The sequence below is a fragment of the Mixophyes fleayi genome, chromosome 10, assembly GCF_038048845.1.
Source record: "Mixophyes fleayi isolate aMixFle1 chromosome 10, aMixFle1.hap1, whole genome shotgun sequence".
Lineage (NCBI taxonomy): Eukaryota > Metazoa > Chordata > Amphibia > Anura > Limnodynastidae > Mixophyes > Mixophyes fleayi.
In genome coordinates, this window is record NC_134411.1 from 96,438,868 (window position 1) to 96,460,300 (window position 21,433).

Genomic DNA, 21,433 nt, shown 5'->3' on the forward strand with positions numbered 1-21,433 from the left:
AATATGTTCAGTCTGATCATTTACCTCAGCGGTTCCCATTCATTTTCTTTTTTGGGACCCAAGTGTCGGTGTATCATTGTTCAGTGTGCTATTATTCTGTTACCCCAAAGTAGGCGGATCCCAATAGCATGTATTGTATATCTGGCAATCAGAGTAACTCAAAAACAGATTATGTGACGTGTAATATAGTGACAGCTTTGTTTAAAGGATGTATGACATCACACAAGTCACTCTTCACGTTTCCTTACATCTAACGTACAATAGGTACACACTAAGGTTTGGTGCCAACCAGAGGATCCTTTGCTAACGGCCAGTTCAAGCCTTAACGGGTAACTGGGTACACAAACAGGAAGGAGGGCGGAAGTATTAAGCACCCCTTGAAATGCTCACAACCATTTATTAAACATGTTAATAGGGTTAATTACTGGACAGTAACGAAAGCAGCCAATCAGAAATTTGCTTTAGTTGTTTAGCTAGCGCTAGATCGATTAAAGCTACTTGTTGATTGGTAGCTATATGTTAATGAACATTTTAACTTGAACACAGTTAGTGAAAACATATCCCATAGACAATTAGACAGAGGAAGGTCTCTGTGATCTTGTTTTACTCCTCAGATGAAGCGTTTGCAAAATGTTGCATTCAGCGGCCGAGCAGGCAAACAATCAACCTGAATGGAGTCCCGCTACAATGTAAAACACAGCACAAAACAAATGCATTTGTGCAAAATAAAAAAGCCTTTGAGTCTGTGAATTTTCCAGCACCGGAAATGATTGCTAGTCAGCTAGTCCCTCAGTCATGGAAGCCCTTTACTCAACCACAAGAGCCATCCAAAACATACAAAAGCTAAGTTTATATTTGCTCTGAATCCCAGCAACCAAGGATCAGTTCGCTTTCACCTGTCAAGTGCAAGTAATATAATGGACATCGCTGATTGATTGCTATTTGTTGAGCTAATTTTCATCTTAAATGTAATGTTAGTAAATTACCCCTACAATGTTTTCAGTGTAAATAATTTTTAACAGAATTACTTTTAGGTCTAGTCGAGAATTTGCCAAACCCAGTCCTCAGGGAGCCCTAACAGTGCAGGTTTTCCAGATATCCCTGCTGGAGCACAGGTGTAGTCATTACTGAGTGACACAATGTAACAGATCCACAGGTGGTTACTGACTGATACAATGTAACAGATCCACAGGTGGTTACTGATTGATACAATGTAACAGATCCACAGGTGGTTACTGACTGATACAATGTAACAGATCCACAGGTGGTTACTGAGTGACACAATGTAACAGATCCACAGGTGGTTACTGACTGATACAATGTAACAGATCCACAGGTGGTTACTGATTGATACAATGTAACAGATCCACAGGTGGTTACTGACTGATACAATGTAACAGATCCACAGGTGGTTACTGAGTGACACAATGTAACAGATCCACAGGTGGTTACTGACTGATACGATGTAACAGATCCACAGTTGGTTACTGACTGATATAATGTAACAGATCCACAGGTGGCTACTTACTGATACAATGTAACAGATCCACAGTTGGTTACGGATTGATACAATGTAACAGATCCACAGGTGGCTACTGACTGATACAATGTAACAGATCCACAGGTGGCTACTGACTGATACAATGTAACAGATCCACAGGTGGCTACTGACTGATACAATGTAACAGATCACATGTGGTTACTGACTGATACATTGTAACAGATCCACAGGTGGTTACTGACTGATACAATGTAACAGGTGATATTATTATATCACTGGTGATCTGGAAACCTGCACTGTTAGGATCTGGGAAATACTGCCCTGGTCTGTCCCCCTATTTAAGGCATTAAAAAATTTGTTTTAAACCATTTGCATTACTGTAGTGTTTTCTCTCTATCTGTAGCAGTATTTTGAGATGTTAAGAACATTATGCGGCTGGAAAAATGTACAATAAAAATTCTAGAGCAAATTCCCAGTTACCCATTAACGGAGCGACAGAGGAATTTTAATTGCACCTTCACCACGCTGGAATCTAAATGAATCGTTAGATTTTTCCCGGTCAACAGAATATAGCAACGCCACAATTACCTATGTATAGAAACTCTAATTACAGCCTCGCACCAACCTCATTAACCAATTCCAAGTGCCAGCAGCCAATTAAACTATCAATCACAAAGTCATTTGTGACAAGCTTTAACGAGCTGTCGGATAACAATATACAATCATCCGATGGTAGCGCCACCATGTTGCAGTATATCCACCTGTGTTTTGGGAAATTAAACTGTATGTTAAATCCAACTGCCCAGAATCAAGTCTCTTTCTCGGGAGATGCTCACTGTTCTCTGTTATCAGGTGTTAAGTTATCATTTGAAAGGTGAAATCTTTGCAGAGCTGAGCTTGTCTGTGATTAGTGCTGATATTCTGCAAGATTACTCCCAGCCCCATTGCTTTGCCACTAATCAAATCCAAATATTACATTTTAAGTGTCATGCAAGAGATGAGATTTACCCCGGAATTGAGTCTAGTTCGGGGGGGGGGGCAAGACTCAACTCAGCAGCCTATTAGGGGAAAAACTGCAGGTGGCCCAGTGATACAGTCCAAGGTAGCCCAATATGGGACAGGCCTGGGGTGAATAGGATGACCCCATAGCCCACCAGCCCAGCCACCCCCTATTAGCATTGCTGGCTCACAGCACTGGGGTCATGGGTTTGATTCCCAACCAGGGTCCTATCTGCGTGGAGTGTGTATGTACTCCCCGTGTTTGTGTGGGATTGCGCTGGGAGCTCCGGTTTCCTCCCACACTTCAAAAACTAGTAGGTTAATTAAATGGACCCTAGTATGTGTTGTAGCGAATTTAGACTGCAAGCTCCGATGGCGAAGGAGATGAATGATTATATATTCTCTGTACGATTCTGCATAATATTATTTGTACTATGTGAATAATAATAAAAATAAACATATATATACACACACGCGTACGTACACACAGAAGCAATCGGGGGATTGGATCATTCAAATAATCAAACTGTGGTGTGTTGGCTTATCATAAAATAATTCATTTGAGTCATATCATTCACTTATTCATAATCAGTTTATACAATAAATCCATTTTGCTGCCCTCTAGATATTTTAATTAAAAAAACAAATACAAGTTGAAACCTTGATCAAGTGCAAACTTGTTGCTTTAGAAACTCTCAATGAAAGTCAAAAGTTTGTGTTTGTCGGCCATTTAAAAAAAACTGTTCCACCTTCCTGACTCCACGCACCTTTTGCAGTCGTCTGGATAGTTTTTACCCATTGTGTTACTGGACTGGGAAACCTTATCCCTAGAGTAATGCAACTTTAAACATCTAGACCTATCATGGCTACGATCAAAGCAGATTTCTGACCTGTGATCTATATAATTTCCTGCGTTCATTCAGCATAAAGAGGCTAGGAGCAACAATCTGTTCTCTCATTTGTATCACATTGTCTGGAACTGTATTTGAAATTAATTAACTACACTATCGAACAGCAGCTCTAAGACAACAATGATTGCGCAACGCAGGGCCAGATAAAATGCATTTGAGTTTTTTTCCGCTAAAGAGGCTCTGACGGATCTGCCCTGACAATTTCTTAGTAATTGTTTGTTTATTCATTAACGTATGCTGTGGTATTTTGGCAAAGTACAGTGGAGCAGAGAGGCCTATCGTATCTTGCCATGGAAAGTAGCGAGCGTTTGGCCAGATGGTATCCTAGATCTGCAAAGAGCGTTAAGTAATTAAAAGGAGATTCAATGTAGAAATATAATCATGTATAATGTGGCACGGCATCCTATATATCTGCTGCAATTTTCCCTCAACTGTCCTCTGCTGGTTTTAACACCAACAGGAGATATTTAATGGTTAAAAATAAAAGTCATGGTTTAGAGCAGGGGTGTCCAACCCTTTAGCTTCCCTGGGCCACATTGGAAGACGACGAGTTGGTTTGGGCCGCACATAAGATACACTAACAATAACGATAGCTGATCATCCAAAAAACCATAGAAAACATAGTTAACATATATATATGAGAAAAAAAGTGATTTTATATATATATATATATATATATATATATATATATATATATATATAATTATATATATATCACTTTTTTTTCAAATCCCCCTATACTTACATTTCTAATCGCCCTGCTCAAAAAATCCTCTCTAGTAATTATACTATAATCACGTTTTGTATTGTTTCGATGCAATATCAATAAAGTGCATTTAAGCCAGGCATTGTATATCAGGGTGCCCTGACCAGGCCTGCGGTACCTGACATATACATCACTGTGACCCCAAATTGTGACCTGTTTTGATAATTACACCACTATGTTAGTTAAGGGATAACAACTTATAATGGGCCAAAGAGAATAATATATAATGCCCCATTAGTATTACAAGTAGAAGTATGTAGCAGGGAGATAAGGTCCATGATGCTCCAGGACCAGGTGACTTTTATTCACTGGTCAGCGTCCCTTGAAATAATAAAAAAAATCCCCCTTAACTTACCTTTTAATCGGCTTGTTCTTCTGTCCTCTTCTCTTCTCCAATTCTGTGCTGCTGATTGTTCTTCTCGCACGGGTGACTCCTCTGTGCTGCGCTCCGCAATGGATGTTGGGCGTGATGACATCACGCCCGACATTCACTGCGAGCACCGCACGGAGGAGGAGACAAGGGAGGGAGCCGGAGTACCAGCTGACGTGACCGCAAGGTAAGTATTTTCTTTTCTTTGCAGGATTTTTTTTTCCCATTAACAGTGCTGCCCCCTTGCCACAACCAAAACTCCTTCTGGGCCACATTTACAGACGTGCTGGGCCGCGGGTTGGACAACCCTGGTTTAGAGGTTGTGTGTTGTAAAGAAAGACTAATGCAGTATTTGGATACTTATAGTAAATCAAATATAATGGAACAATGATCTTTGTATCATTACACCAATTTGTTGAACTTTTATTGTATTTCAAGTTTTGAGCTTCATCAACTTAATTATGCTGTTGAGATTTTAGGTATCGACTAAACCATTAGCACCTAGGAAAAAAATTTCCTAGGGTGCCTCCTCCCCACAGCCGGAGCCCCGGGGGGTTGCTAAATGCCCAGAGCCTGACTATCCATTAGGCTGATAGGGTGCAGCCTAGAGTGCTAGGTTTTTGGGAAGGGGGGGGGGCGCAATTATTTGGGGGGAGATGTGCCAAATTGTATCAGGGAGAGGTATAAAGTTGTTCATCAAAGTAAATGAGAAAACATAAAAAAAAATATAGTAAGGTTTTAATCTTGACATATTCCCCTGGTAAAGTCTGAAGATAATGGGTCATCCTTGGGCGAGTAGGAGAGACAAGGATGTCGACGGGCACAGATGTGACCCTCTGTGACACTCGTTTCCACCGTTACACTATATGGAAACTAAATGAGTGACAGAGATTTCCGTGACCCTTTTAAAAAGCAAACGGGAGCTGAGTTTTAAAAACACCGGAATATAAATATTGGTGTGGGGGGTGAAGGAAGCTGGATTATAAATTATGGACAAGGTAGATTTTATCTACTGCACTCGGCAACTCCGTTCTGCACACGATCTGCGTCTCTCATCCACCCTCATTACATCCTCCCATTCTCGGTTACAGGACTTTTTTCGGGCTGCACCCACTCTATGGAATTTCCTCCCTCGCACAATAAGACTCTCCTCTGGTCTACAAACTTTCAAGCGTTCTCTGAAAACCCACCTCTTCAGACAAGCTTATAATATTCCTCAACCACCTTCTAAACCTCACTACATTACCCTATTACCACCCGTTACACAATTTCACACAAGACAACTACCCCCTGACCAACATTGTTGTGTGACGGGATCATTTAGCTTATGAGTCACTTTTACCGTTGCATTTTGGTGGGGTCGAAATGCAAAATGTAGACTTAACCTCATGTGTCAAACTCCCATTGTCCCATAGATTGTAAGCTTGCGAGCAGGGCCTTCTCACCTCTTTGTCCGTTTTACCCAGTTTGTTTATTAGTTTACTGTGTTTGTCCCCAATTGTACAGCACTACGGAATATGTTGGCGCTATATAAATAAATGATGATGGTGATGATATTAGCTTGGTGCGGACGGTGAGGGTGCCCTATAACCCAAGGGTGGCCTGAACCCTTAACCAGACCGTATACATGCAGCCGTTCTTCTGGGCTCTGCCGGTTCTGTAATACTGTCTTCCTGCTCATCCCTCGCCGGTTGTTTGGCCAGGGCTGTCATAGGAATAGAGGGGCACCTGGAAAAACAGCTGCCCCCGGTTCTCCGGCTAACGGGATTAGCTACTCTCGGAATATATCTTCCCAGGATCCCAATAGCAGCATAAACAGTGACACCTGATGGTTCTCAATAAATAAATTAACTCATATACTAAAACATAATCATACCTATCATAACATCTGCTCCGTCCCCACACAGCATCCAATTGTGCATTAGTAGTGATCTGACACATTGGTCTAAATGATATAAACAGTCAATTATTTTCCAAATATTTTAAACCATCCCTGGATCATTCTGTTATGAATCCATATTAAGTTTAACTTTAAGGCACATTTTTCCTCTTGGAAAGGAGCCGCTGTATTGCTGGGCTCCATAACAGTCCAATGGACTAAGGCTGTGTGTATTGCCATGGTTGGGAATCATCTTTAATAAAAATACTTGGATTTAAAATGTTTACAAAGGGGATATCAGTGTGATTATATGGCATAATCAGCACTAGATGTACTTTTATTGGCTAAGGCTAGGTACACACTGAAGAATTTTCTGACCGACGTGTTATCTCAAACGATTGTACCTACGAATGAAGGTCCGATCAGTCTGACGATTCATCCATACACACTGACACGATTTACCTTCAGATCTGTGCTCTTCATCTGATCCTTCATCTGGTCCTCTAGTCTTCAGCTGCCGCTTTAAGACATTAGTGGGTCCACAGGGTAACGTTGCAAGCATTCCGCCGTGTTAATGATTGGGGCAGGTTCAGTACCTGGGCTAATGTTAGGACTATGTAAGAGATAAGATTGCAGCTATCAGGCAATAGTTGATCTGGATCTTGTGTATTTTTTTTATTTTCTTTCTATTTGAGCCAGAAAATCTCAAATCATCTCCAGCAACTACTTGAAAGAGGAGTTTCTCTTTCCTGACACAATGACACACTTGTCTTTCTAGGATGCTGGGCAGCTCAGATAAAAGCTCTTTTAATCTTGTCCAGATTCAATTATTAGTAATGAAAAGTTTCCCTGTGCTGGAAGCCCTGGCCAATGCCCCGTATACCTATTAATAAAATGGTTTTTGTTTCAGATATAAATATTCCCAGGCACTGTCCATCAAACATGTGTAACTTCTCATGGAAACTAACTGCAAAATACAGTGTATATTCCATCACATTGTATCCAAAAGACAGGCTTATAAGCAAAGAGTTTTTACCGGTATCAATGTGTAAAGGTCACAGCGGGTGTCCGAATACATTACAGACTATCTCCATCTTTACCAAGGACGTTTTACACTTCTGGGGGATAAAATGTATCAAGCTGAGAGTTTTGTGGTGGGTTTGAAAAGTGGAGATGTTGTCTGTAGCAACCAATCAGATTCTAGCTTTCATTCTGTAGAATGGTCTTAATAAATGATAGCTAGAATCTGATTGGTTTTTCAAACCCATCAGAAAACTCTCAGCTTGATACATTTACCCCTGATGTGTTTTGTAAAGGACGGACGACCATAAGGGCTGTCCAATCAGCAGCAGCTCTTTATCTAACGCCACTAATTCCTCAACGCTGTACAGAGAACTCACATCAGTCCCTGCCCCATTGGAGCTTACAATCTAAATTCCCTAACATACAGACACACACACACAGATAGAGGGAGAGACAGACTAGGGTCACTTTAATAACAGAAAATTAACCTACCAGTATGTTTTTAGAGTGTGGGAGGAAACCCACGCAAACACGGGGAGAACATACAAACTCCACACAGATAAGGCCATGGTCGGGGATCGAAACCATGACCCCAGTGATGTGAGGCAGAAGTGCTAACCACTGAGCCACTGTCCCCAACTTTTATTTTTTTTTGTATTTTCCTGCCCATCAGATACATAGTATTAATTCTGATGATTACAGTACACAACTATGTTCAGTCTGCACCACTGGGACACAAAACACAATTATATCCCAGTTAGTAACTAGCTGTGGTCTTAGGATGATTACCTGATATTCTGCATTATGTAAACTTGCCACTAAAGTTTAATACGTGAGAGTCAACTGTTAATACGACAAGTTATCTCAGTGACAGTATTATAAGGACGGCGTGCTCAACTTTTTTTGACCTGGGGCCGTAAGTGCCGTTGACCCAATAGACTGTAGTAGATATATGACTAGAATAAGACTCTTAAAATTCTAGGATCCCACTCGGGGATCACAAACTAACAGAGGGGGCTCTTTTGGTAAAAGGGACAGACTTTCAATAAAAAGGCAGCATTCAGTGAGCAACTTATTCATTTCCTAATAAGCGGTGCTAATCTGACAGTACACTTCCCAGTCTGCTATAACATATCACCAATATTGTTTAGGTTTTAGTTAGTTATATTAGTATTCTCGAGTCTTCAACAAAGTTCTTTGACACCTGCTGCGCACCTCATCGAAAATATTAATCCTCTTAAAATGTAAAAACTGCGCGGTGACCACTATCATCCTAAAGCAGTGAAGAGGTTAATGGTGGGATTCAGGTCCACGCTCAGCCATCAGGATCTGCTATTAACCTATTGTGAAGCCTCCTGCATCTGAGTGGTCATCTCATTTGCATGTAATTAGTACAGGTGAAAACTTAATGAGAATAATTTGCATAAATAAATGTGGGTGTAAGACCTTGGCATGTTTACGGCCCTCAAGGAAAAGACCTGTCCTGATTAGTTTAGTCAATCAAACACTTAGAGGATCCATAGGCGGTAGGTCAGGCCACACTGTATGAAACCATCTGTCTTGCTTACCTGCATTTTGAATTGCAACATCCAAAAAATTTCAATGGGGACTTTCACAGACCTGTCTTCCACTCTTTGTGCTCTACAGGGGAGGGCTGACAACTTGTGTTCTGTGGAGCAAGTATAGTTTTGGCTAAGATCAAGTGTAGTACAGTCTGAGTAGGATGGAGACAGCACTCTCCGAAAGGACAGTCAACCTTGGTCATCTGGCCAGGTGCCGAGGTGCTTCGATGTACCGGTATAATATCCTACCCGAGGATGAGAATTGGCTCTATGGCATAGAAGGCGGGATGCCTAACCCTGTGGGCAAATACATGAGGGCACTTTAAGTCTTTCAGCCCACTCTTTCTTTTGCTCTAGTGTCGCGGGACCTGAGTTTGGGATAGACCTCAAAGCCCCGCTCTAGATAGACTTACCCCCAGAGAGGTGCGGAGTCTAACGGTAGAGAGATATTCACCAGGGATCCCCGGCAAGGGAATATGGACTTAGCTGCTCTCTAGCCGCAGGTCATAGTCCTCTAAGGGTGATTAGAGCAGGGTGAGATGGAACCGTGGAGAAGGACTTCTGCTGGACGGCAAGTGCAGAGGGTCAGGTGAATGGCAGTGAACCGAAGCTTTGAGGTCTTTAGAAAGCGAATAGCTGGGAATAGGACTGATTATGAGGCACGAGGTTCCAGCAACAATACAGCAGGTCTTGATCGTGGAACAGATAGCACAGAATACATATGTGCAGACGGGAGCCAAAGAGAATAACGTCTTAACAGGTAAGGAGACCTGAAGATCTGGCACCTTAGTAGAAAAGCAAATGCTTTAAATAGACAGAGCTGACAGGCAATTAGCCAATCAAGAGAGTGCAGGAAATTTTGAAAAGACCAGGTGTGCGCATGCTCAGTTCAGACCAATAAGTGAATGCAGGGAGAGAGAACCAAGGGAAACAGGTAAGAACAGTGACCAAAATGATAGGTAGCTGGTGCAATGCGTGACACCTAGCCTGTTGGCTTTGGGAGGAAGCACCGGCTGAAAGGCTGGGGTCTTACCAGGCACTATTTATTTTATTTATTCTCCTTACATGTTGGTCACCCTACTTGTTTTTGATGGGCACATTTTGGTTTTGGTAGCAGGCTGGACCCTTAAGGGCCACTCTACCTTATCCAAGGTTCCCTCCTCTTGATTTATGGCTCCCTCCCGAAGGGGGAGAGCTGACGCATTTCAGTTTCCTGGGTTTTCCACTTCTGTGGAACCCAGGGAGGAAGGGGCCACCCCTAGCCTTGTGGAAAAGAGAGGCCTGAAAACCCTTGGCCCCTAAGGGGCTTTTCTCCTTTTGGAGAAGGTCCAAAGACCTGTTGGCCTCTAGAGCACTGCACTTCTCGTAGAGGCACCCGTCAGTGATTTGGCACAACGAGCACCTCGAGCTCACACACACACAAAAAATAGTGAGTGATCTCTAAGATTGCAATATCGCCAAGACATTTACAGCAAGATATTATATAAAGGACACAGATACTGCAGCTCCTCATGAGTCACAAATTGCGTCCATCTGCAGGACAACTGGGAATTTGGGATAGTAACTCCTATCCAATAGACTCCCCACAGTCTCATTTAAATGAAGGAAGCCAAGCCCCTCTCTCAGTGACAGCCCTCATGTATCAAAACAACAGCGATTGTTGGGAAAAAATGGACTCCATGATTTTTCATAAAGGCGCCCCTGTTTCATGATATTACAAAGGCATGAAGACACCAAGGGCCTGAGTCATTAAGGGACGTTTCTCTGCTTTTTGTGCGTATCGTACACAATTCCCTTCTGCGCATGTCCAGAACGAGGACACTCGGCCGTCAACAAAAGCGAGTCCGCTGCGTATGCCGACACAAGTGACCATTACGACAGTCTACGATTTCGGGAAGGGAACGGGGCGTTGAAGGGGCGTGTGCCCGTACTCGATGCACAATATGGCTGTGCCAAACTGAAGCGAATACAGCCACGTCGAAATGAAGCTCTGCGTGGGTAAAAATTTCTTCTTTTCCTGCCGTATCTCTTGCACCAGCTAAGGGGCTAGTCTAAGTCCTGAGGTAGTATCGAATTCATGCTATAACATGTGTTTTCAATCAGGGAAACTGTAAAAATGCATTTTATGTACAGTTCTAATGATAAATGACTATATTATTGACAGGTAACATTGATTGATTAATATTTTTTTTTCTGTGCGTTCCTCTGAGATTTCATATTCCACATACGTATTGTAGACATCCTGCAGTGTCTGGTCTAGTACAGCAGAGTGACCCTACACCCATAGTCAACACCCCACGTACCTTGCGATCCGCTCCTTGCTGACTCCGGGAGTACGCAGAGCCGATTTACGTGAGAACAACTGCACGATGCGCTCAGTATGCCTTAATGACTCAGGCCCCAAATATCTTGTATTCATGGGTAGTAGGGTTCTAGACCTTACATCCAAATAAGTGCCATGCTATGTATTCCCACACCGAATTCTATGCAATAAAGATTTTATTTTGACATTTCGGTAAACCGCTGTATCCAAATGTCCACATTCCCAATGTTACAAAACTACAATGTCTTATAAGTGCATAATTAGATTGCTAGAATGATTAATGATTCTACTCATTTTCCGTTTAATGACCTAAATGTTCATGTCAAGTAAGTTGCTAAATATAAGTAGGCAAAATGGCATTAAAACACAGTCAGTATTCTGTTTACTAAAACTTACATTTATCAAAAGTATTTTTTTGTCTCGTTACAAAGAGGAAGGATCTCAAGTGCAGTAATTATGACTGAGGACCGGGTACAATTTACTAAGATTTGAACTTCAATCACTGTTGTCATAATTGACACAAACTATAGCAGCATTGGACAGATTAATGTCATATTATTAAAACCACTGTTGGAACAGAATTATATTTAATGACTCGCGTGACTTCTACAGAGACACGACAAGAAAGTGGAAACACGGATTGTTTTAAATGAAACGCTAATTATCTAATTATGTACATGTATTTATAGATTGTGGTGTTTTGCAACCTGACTCTTCTCTTGTATGAATACAGTTTATATATAATATGAAAGTAAAAAATTGTAATAAGTAAATAAGTTAACAGTTCCACAACATTGAAAAATAATTAGAAAAAACTGTGACTGGATTTAAAATCAAAGTAATGTTTATAAAGGGACATCAGACCTCTGTATTTGATATCCTGGTCAACACAGATTTTTTTTTTTAAATATCAGCAATTGTCATTAATCACACACTAGATTATTTTTTCCAGGAGCTAGATTTACTAAACCTTCCAAAAAAAAAGGAAAAGTAGAGGTGTTGTCCATAGCAACCAATCAGCTTCTAGCTGTCATTTATGTAGTACAGTCTAGACAATGATAGCAGGAATCTGATTGGTTGCTATGGGCAACAACTCCACTTTTTATTTTTAGAAATTTTAGTAAATATACCCTTATATTATATTTACTTTAGAAGCTGCCCCTACATAACACACTTTACTGTTTGGTTATTAAAAGACCTTCTCTGGGGTTTTTTCAGATGCTTTCAGGGTTGCCAACAGATTCAACCATCTGCAAAAAAAAAAAGAGTAGGGGCTAGATTTACTTAGCTGCGGGTTTGAAAAAGTGGAGATGTTGCCTATAGCAACCAATCAGATTCTAACTGTCATTTTGTACTAAATAAATGAAAGCTAGAATCTGAATGGTTGCTATAGGCAACATCCCCACTTCTTCAAACCCGCAGCTTAGTAAATCTAGCCCTAGATGTCAGTAAAAGTCAGACACCCATGTGATACCACAATAACACACAGATAAATATCACAACAGTCATTATAATACTGTTAAGGAATCTGAACCCATTATTTTAAATCCCTGACCCCCTCCACTTTGGTTGTAGTGTAGATGCTGCTGTTGGTTCTGGATGTGACATAATATTGTATCAGAGAAAGTTTGACAACCATGAACGATTCAACTGCTGAAATGTATTATTGTCGTTTTAACCTATCCTTTCTTATGCATTAAATAACTTTACATTGTTGCAGTTTCCATAGCAGAAGACCTTGACAGAGCCATACACACCCACTTAAAGGAAATCTATTATCAAGATCTCTTTTAACATGTTGCATAATCTAAATAGCTTTGGGCCTTGTTATTAATTACATTTAGAAAAAAAATATGAAATATATATTTGCTACAATGCTCGTCCTTTTTAGAATATGATTAGACTAGGAAGTGGCTAACCTGTGGCTCTCCAGGTGTTGTGAGACTACAAGTCCCAGCACGTCCTGCCAGCTACTGGATGGCTATATGCTTGCAAAGAATTGATGGGACTTGTAGTTTGACAGCGCCTGGAGAGCCACGGGTTGGCCAGGCCTGGTCTAGACGGTACTTTGTGAATAGAAGGTGGCAGTGTCGATATTACTGTCCACGAAGTGATTTAGGGGCACATTTATCAATATTCACATAAAGTGAAAAGTAGTTTTCAATCCTTATCGCAATTATAAGGATTGAACTATTTCTCACATTTATGTACAGCCCTGCACAGAAACAGCAGTTCCGAAAAACTGCTGTTTCAGTGATAAAAAAAAATCATACTTACCCCCCTCTTCGGAAGCACTGTCTTCGGGTCTTCTCTTCACTCTTCAATTGCGCATGTCCAGTTCCAAGCACTGGACATGCGCACACAGATCCGTTGCAGAGAGAGCGCGCTGAGTGACAGGGAGGGATCATGTGATCCCTCCACACATGCGCTGTCCAGCTCTGCTCATCGGAGCAGAGCTGACAGCATTAGATTTCTTCAATTCCGATGATGTACGCCAGCTTCAGCGTACATCATCGGGACTTGTTAGATTGCGGCCAGGAGCAGTCACCATTCTGTTGAATGGTGACTGCTCCCAAAAACGAAGAGGAGTGCAAAGCAGCAGATATCCATGATATCTGCTGCGATGCCCCCTTAATAAATTTGCGGAGGACACTGTGGGACCTTAATGACCCGTTAAAAGCACTATCGTGCTTTATTAAATATGCCCCTTAGTCTGTGAATAAAATCCATTTACAGGTTGCAATATAGTAAGGAGGAAGGAAATAACAAGAATGATCGATATTCAGCAATTGTGGCAGCCGACTTATTAAAGGCTAAACCCTGTGAATTTTTGTATGTATTAAGCAACAATCTGCTGCTCAATACATTCACCTCCAGATCTGATCTACGCAGCAACAAACCCTGCAATATCACAGACCTAAAACATCCTCAATGGCCAATAATGATCCTATGGAGATCGATCGGATCAGTATCAGTCACGTCAGTAAACCACCCTTATTGGCTTCTACGTGTGTGGCCACCTATCAATCACACTAACGAGCTCCAGCGAAACCACAAGTGATCTAGCTGCACGGACCAACTACTTGTGTGGCCAAATTAGGCGTTGATTGATATTGTGTTTATTGCGTTTAATTCCGCTTTATTTTACATATATATTTTCACGGTTCCCTATACTGTAGTTTAACCTGTTTATGCCTCAAGCTCATCGACCAAGAATCGCTCTTAACAGTCACCGGCCAGCAGACCACCCAGGGCAGTGTTCGGTAGAATGATCTGATGGCGATACAGGACGTAGTCAATCCGCGTCCGGAAATTCCCAGAGATCTCACGATCATCAAGTTCCCTCGACCGCCGCGAGAGTCCTCAGTGTAAAAATAAATAGCTAAACAAATATGTCAGCTTAAATTAAAATAAACAAGCTGAAGATGTAATGAAATGAAAATATAATATAAATAAATGGTGATGATGATGATAATTATAGTGCCCCACAAGGTCTAACCTACTGGGAGTTATACTATTAAATAAAAGTTTTTAAAAAAATAAGAGATTAAATAAAAGCACTTATTTCTAGCCCCTAAAACTTTCTCTAAACCAAAGCACGCTACACATACAGTAATACATATCAAAATTAATTCATTGGTGTCAGGGCCGTCTTTCCCATTGGGCACAATTGGCAGGTGCCCGGGGGCCCTGCAGCCCAGGGGGCCCGTCGGAGGCAGCAAAAAAAAAAAAAACCTGGAAAAAAAAAGACAATACTTACCTTGCGGTCAGCTGGCGATCCGGCTCCCTCCATGGTCTCCTCCTCCATGCGGCGCTCGCAGTGCATGTCGGGCGTGACGTCATCACGCCCCCCCCCCCCCCCGACATCCATTGCGGAGCGCGATGGAGGAGGAGACCATGGAGGGAGCCGGATCGCCAGCTGACCGCAAAATAAGTATTGTCTTTTTTTTTTTCCTGTTTTTTTTTTTTTTTTTTGCTGCCTCCGACGGGCCCCCCTGGGCTGCAGGGCCCATATATATAATCATTTTTAAGTTTTTTGGTATATATAGGGGCCCCGGTGCACTGCTGTGCCCGGGGGCCCAAGATGTTCTTAAGAGGCCCCTGATTGGTGTGTCCTCATTACCTCTCAGGGCCTTCAACGCAAGGTTTACTACCCCCCAAAAAATGATTTTCACTAGGACCCTCAGGTACCCACAAAAACAAAATACCTCAATAGTCTGCCAGTGGGTGGGCTACGTAAAGAGTAAAGGCTAGATTTACTAAACTGCGGGTTTGAAAAAGTGTATATGTTGCCTATAGCAACCAATCAGATTCTAGCTGTCATCTTGTAGAATGTGCTAAATAAATGACAGCTAGAATCTGATTGGTTGCTATAGGCATTACCTCTACTTTTTCAATCCCGCAGTTCAGTAAATCTAGCCCTAAGACTATGTTTTAGAAAACAATCTGTCATTTAGAAATCAGTTGTGTTATAGTTTATAGAGCGTGACCCAGTAAGTACTGCAACGCAAGTACACACATACTTGAGGCGGTAGGCTTTCCGGTTAACCCATCTACGTACAAACAGGGATATACGTAATGATTGTTAATAAAGAGTCCTTTGTGGGCTGCCTTTAGAGCCTTCGCTTAAATAATAATCCAAACGACAAGAAACTAACTTGATAAAGCTTTCATCAATCATTATTTAAAGGGATTTCTCTTCAACAAGTGGATATGGTCACTTTGTTAACAAAGAATTAAGCCCGCAATCTCAAAGCAAATCAGCTTCCTACGTTCTCAGCAGGGCGTCGGATGCTGCCAGACATTAAGAGCCACCAGATTTAGAGATACTTAGAAATATTTAGTATATTCCTCTAACAGTGAACGCAACGCTTGCCAAAGAAAAGATTAGACTGTCAGAAGATTTGTTACGGGAGAACGGGGCTTTCTCATTATTATTTGTGGTTAAACTGGAGAGAGGTGTAATACAAAATGTATAAAATATTTGTATATAAAGTTCTTATCACAATGCAGCCGACAATTATATCTTAAATAAAATATCAGCGGAAGAATAATAGCCAGCACTTAATATAGTATATTGTACCCAATAATATAGGAAAGTAATTATAAATTCCAACCTTTTCCTTTTGCAGAAGACAATACATTTTTTTTCCCACCCAACGGGACTCTTAATAGCTCTCTTCACAGTATATCAGTGTAATGGTCTTATTCATTGACCCATCCAGGCTTAACTTGGTTTGTAGGGTGTATGGAAACAGCTGGTATCTAAGTATTAGTAAGCAAAGAGGTTGAGAAAGATGCAGTGAGATTAGACAAGATAAACCTCACCACTTCCATATAAATCCGCAGGGTAGAGGAGCAAGACGTCTTTAATATTTTAGCCTTTGTTCTGCTTTGTGTGATCACAGAAGTGCCTGAGGTGAGAGAACTGTGTTTAGAGAACACAAACGTGGGTTACTGTGAATGTGTCAGGACTCCAAATGAACACGAGTGGTTTCTGATCAATAAAAGATACATCTAACTACAGCTATATCCCTCTATTGTGCCAACTTTTTAGGGCGCCCCAAATCATACTTGCCTACTCTTTGGACTTCCCCTCGGGGAGATCCTAGGGGGAAGGTCCTCGGTACAAGGGTGGGGCGTGTGACTGCGTGAATTGTGTCATCACACATCGGAATGTTGTTTGTGAATCACGAATCGCATCATCAAGTCCCCGCTCACTTCAGGACAAGGTGAAGCAGTATTCGGGAGAGTGACTTACACTGCCGAGAGTCCAAAGTCTTGACAATCCCTATTAGTAGCTCTTTGGGGCCTAAAACATAGACGTTAAAATTGAAAATGAAAACTATTATGTTTTTTTTTCCTACCTCCAGACAACTGGAATTTATTAGTTTCTACATGTCATCATGCAGCTTTTACTAGATAGACTGCGTTATCTCCCTGGCACCCCTCTGTGTTGTACACCAACGTCTTTATATAAAGAGTAGAGTAGGTGTATCTCTTGTTGCCCTTGGTTGCCACTCAGAAGTGCTCTGTGGTTAAAGTTGTGGGCCACTGAACAGAGCAGAGCAGATACATGTTAAATCCAAGAGGAACAAAGGCCTGGGTGAAAAGCAATGTATTAAGGTTGCAGGAAGACATGTACACAGCAATAAGGCAATGTTGTCTTAAATAGGAGGCCCTCTTTAAACAATTAATGATGGATATAAAAAAGTATAGTAATAAGAGAGACATATATATGTGTCTTGATAAGAGATGAAATTCTGACTCATCCTTTGAGTATGGTTGGTGCTGTAGTTGATGTATATACAACACTGTACAATGCTGTCAGAGTAAAAACGTTTCCATGACAACGGAACCCATTCTCCAGACTGATGTCTTAAACATTACTCGTGGGGCTGCTGTGCTGTCGTGTTCACTGACAATCTTTTTCCCATGATGGGTGTAGTCACCAAGAATCACTAGATTAATTAATCATTCAGAAATAAGTGTGCAATCTTTTATAACAAAGTAGACTGTTACTGGAAGGTTGTGCCCGGAATTTAATCCAGGACCTGTAGACTGTTGGACAATTCCTTTACCTACTCTTCTGTTTATATCTGTTGTTCTGTATTGGGAATTCCTTGTCTTTTAACAAGGTCAGGTGCAAGCAATTTCCAGAAGCATCGGCCCTATTCCAAGTTTCCTTATACTTATTTGAAGAGTGCTCTTGTCTGTTCAGTTGTGACCTTGTACCTTCTGCTTTTGTTAGACTTGGTGGCCAGGGGCAGGCTGGGCTGGGGGGCATCTGCCACCTTGTCCGGTCCCATAGTGGGCTAATTTGGGCTGGGTCACTGGGCCACCTCCATATTTATTCACTTAAAATAGGTTGGTGAGTCGACTCTTACCCCCTGGGCTAAAATTTGCCTGTAGGTGGCCGTACTCTCCGTCCTGGTCTGTCCTGTTTAGTTATAGTCTATCCCGGATATAGTCCTTTTGCCCTGTTATAGTTTGGCCTATGTCTTGACTATACATCCCTATATCGTGTCCTGCTTTTAAGTCGCTGTCTGATTCCACTCTTGTGCTCTCTAATTACTAAGTCCATTGTTAGCGCAATGTCTTTGTGCGTCGCCTACCCAAAGGCATTGTTCTGAGGAGAAAGGTCTTCGCTCTAGACCAAAGTGTGAACCTCAGTTGAGAGACACTCGTCCTTCAGTAGACCTGTGCCTTTGTTGCCTAAATATATCACTTTCCAGCCCTTAAATACTCCTCTGTGCTCGACGCCACAAATGATATCTTATGACTTATGATAAACACTGTTGACTTTTGCTGAAAATCCCCTTTACCAGTCAATTGGCCTTTTCTCTATTCCTCCACAGGCATTGGGAAAATAAACCCATTCATCTCCTAACTGCTAAACTGCCAACTTATAGACAATTAGACTTCCTAGTTTCTAAAGTGTGAGAAATACCATCTCTCTGGGGTTTACACTATCACTACAATTAGAGTATATAGCGAGTTCTCTGTCTGTGCGTTCCCTTTGATCATTGATCTGCCTTCATTTCATCTTGCAGAGTACACCTGCTGAATAACATTGTGACCGGGCTAATCCTAATTATCACAGCTGTCAATGTGTTCATCACTGCCTTCTGGTTTTCTCCTCTCCACTCGACCCCCGAGGACCACAAGTTTCTCGCTATGGAGACCGCTGCTGAGTGCTAACAGGATCCATGTAATGCGGCGTAGCCTTCTGTGAAGACTGAAGTGTTTCCGGACAATGTAGAATACAATTATGTGGCTCAATGCTGACGAGAGTTCAAGTCACTTTTGAAAAAAAAAAAGAGGATTACTGGTTCTGTTGAAGTCAAAGGAACGAGCCGTCTGCTTTGACGTGACAGTGATTGAACTATATAGTTGCATTGTGTTTTTTGCTACAGTGTAACATTAAAAAAAACAACTTTATTAGAAATTCTCTGTTTGTCCTTGTTGCTCATATATTAGATCAGAGGCTATGAAGGAACAAGGATTTCTAGTTAATCTGAAATCTCAAGCCTGACACTGTTCTACTATAACTTCCAGCTGTGACTCTTTTACCTGCAACTCTCAGCCTCACGGTCGAGACTTAGAACTACTGGAACCTATAACTTTCAGCTTCAGTGAAAGTAGAAATCTTTCTGAAGAAATCTCAATGATGAAAAGGGAATAACATAGGCATAGGCAAACCGAGGGGGTTCCTAGTGCCTGGAAACCCCCTCCAATCCTGGGGCACTGTATAATTGAGGTGGCTGGACCCTGCCCCCGCTTCACACGGCTCTGCTTGAAAAGGGAGAGTTGCGTTCACCAAACAATAGTGCATACAGAAATGCCAATGTATATTATGGGGATAGGAAGAGTTGGAGAGCAGCCAAGCACTGCCTAAAATTATAGCCACGCCCCCATGCATGCTGGCCACGCCCACTGGCGGCGTGGTGTGGAAACCCCCCTCTACAAATCATGCGTTTGCCCCTGATAGAAAATGTAATTACATAATGGTTTTCAGCTGTAACAGTTTGCAATTTACACTAGACGTAGAGAATCCTGGTTCACATTACCCGTAGCAAAGCCCAAAACTATTATAAAGTTTATTCTTTCACTTGTCACATCAACAATGTAACAATGTAACAATGTATTCCTTTGAACTTCCAACCGTTACCCCCAATGTATCCATATATAACACTGGTAGCAGATAGGTATGTAAAGTATTACATTGGGGGATAAAACATCAGTTCCTGGATCACCCGAATCTCACTGTCAATCTTTAAACCGCAAACTGTCTACGTATGATTTCTACGATGCCCATGTAGCTGCTGAAACCATATTAGACTTTCATATAAACATCATCATCATAGTTTATTTATAAGGTGCCAAGGAATCCGCATCACCATAGAAAATATAAACAAAACAATACACAAATAAGTAAGGGGCAAGAGAAACAATAGTATCAGTAAAACTAAATAGAAGAAGAAACAAAATAGAAAATAACTACATTATAAAACACAACTGGAACGAAGGAAAGCATACCAAGAGGACAGGAGACAGGTGGTAGGGAGGTCATACGAGTGAGGGGAAGGGGTAGGTGGGGCGAGAAGAGGGAGTTGCTCAGGATTTGGCGGGGAAGCAAATAGAGGTGATAGGGGTAGAGGAAAGCGAGCGGAGAGGGTTGATGGAGCAAGTGGAGGGAGCTGTATTGGATGGGGTAGGGTAGAAAATGGAGACTATAGAGTGGGAGCTAGTGGAAGGGGCAGGTGGAGTGTGTGGAGAGAGCTGTTTTAATATGGTGCAGGGTAAGGTGCAATTATGAGGTTGAATTGTGCTGCCAAGTGACCTCTTAATTTGGTTATGAACAAGGAGGAAACACGGGATTGCAAAATTTGGGGAAAGACCTGGCAATGCTAGGCCACTCCCCTGAGGCACCACAATCTGCTCTTCCAAACATGTATGGGGACCTCTGGGGGAGGAGAAGGATTAACGTGCCCCACTTACCTCTGGTAAACCATATTTCTGCTACTAGTTATGAACCATCCATAGGTATATTAGGAATGCATGTTATTATTATTATTATTATTATTATTATTATTATTATTATCGTAGATTTGTAAGACACCACAGTGCTCCGCAGTAGGGAAACAGAGACATACATAGAACAGGGACATACAAGGTAGACAAAATAAACGCAGACATGAAAACAAAGGGTATGGAGGACCCTGCTCATCAGAGAGCTTACACTCTAAGAGGGAGAGGGAGCAGCTGAAACAAGAGGAGCGAGTGTGGCTCAGAGTGGAGATTGGGACAGTGGTGAGGATGCATTAGTGTGAGTAGTATCATCGGGGATAAGGGTAGTTTTCAAAAAGAGATGGGTTTTCAGAGAAAGTTTTAAGATTTGTCTGTATGAAAGATTCAATGGGCATAGTAAGGAATTCCATAAGTGGGGAGCAGCACGGGAGAAGTCTTGTAGGCGGGAGTGAGAGGAGGTTACCAGAGACGAGACAAGGCGCTGGTCAGAGGTAGATCTAAGAGGGCTGGAGGGAGAGTATTTTGATATGAGATTTGAGATGTATGCAGGGGTGGTGTTGTTGGCCTT

The 21,433-nt window shown here is 41.8% G+C and overlaps 1 protein-coding gene across 3 annotated transcripts in view; it reads left to right on the forward strand.

The window, feature by feature from the left end:
* The window catches only part of LOC142104522 (ninjurin-1-like), a 327,591-nt gene extending 308,329 nt beyond the window's left edge, over positions 1-19,262 (forward strand). For all 3 annotated transcript variants that reach the window (XM_075189241.1, XM_075189243.1, XM_075189242.1), the window contains one exon: positions 18,888-19,262. In XM_075189241.1, coding sequence (XP_075045342.1) covers positions 18,888-19,035 — 148 coding nt within the window. In that variant the 3' untranslated portion in view covers positions 19,036-19,262. The remainder of the gene's footprint in view (positions 1-18,887) is intronic.
* Positions 19,263-21,433: the final 2,171 nt, after the last annotated feature.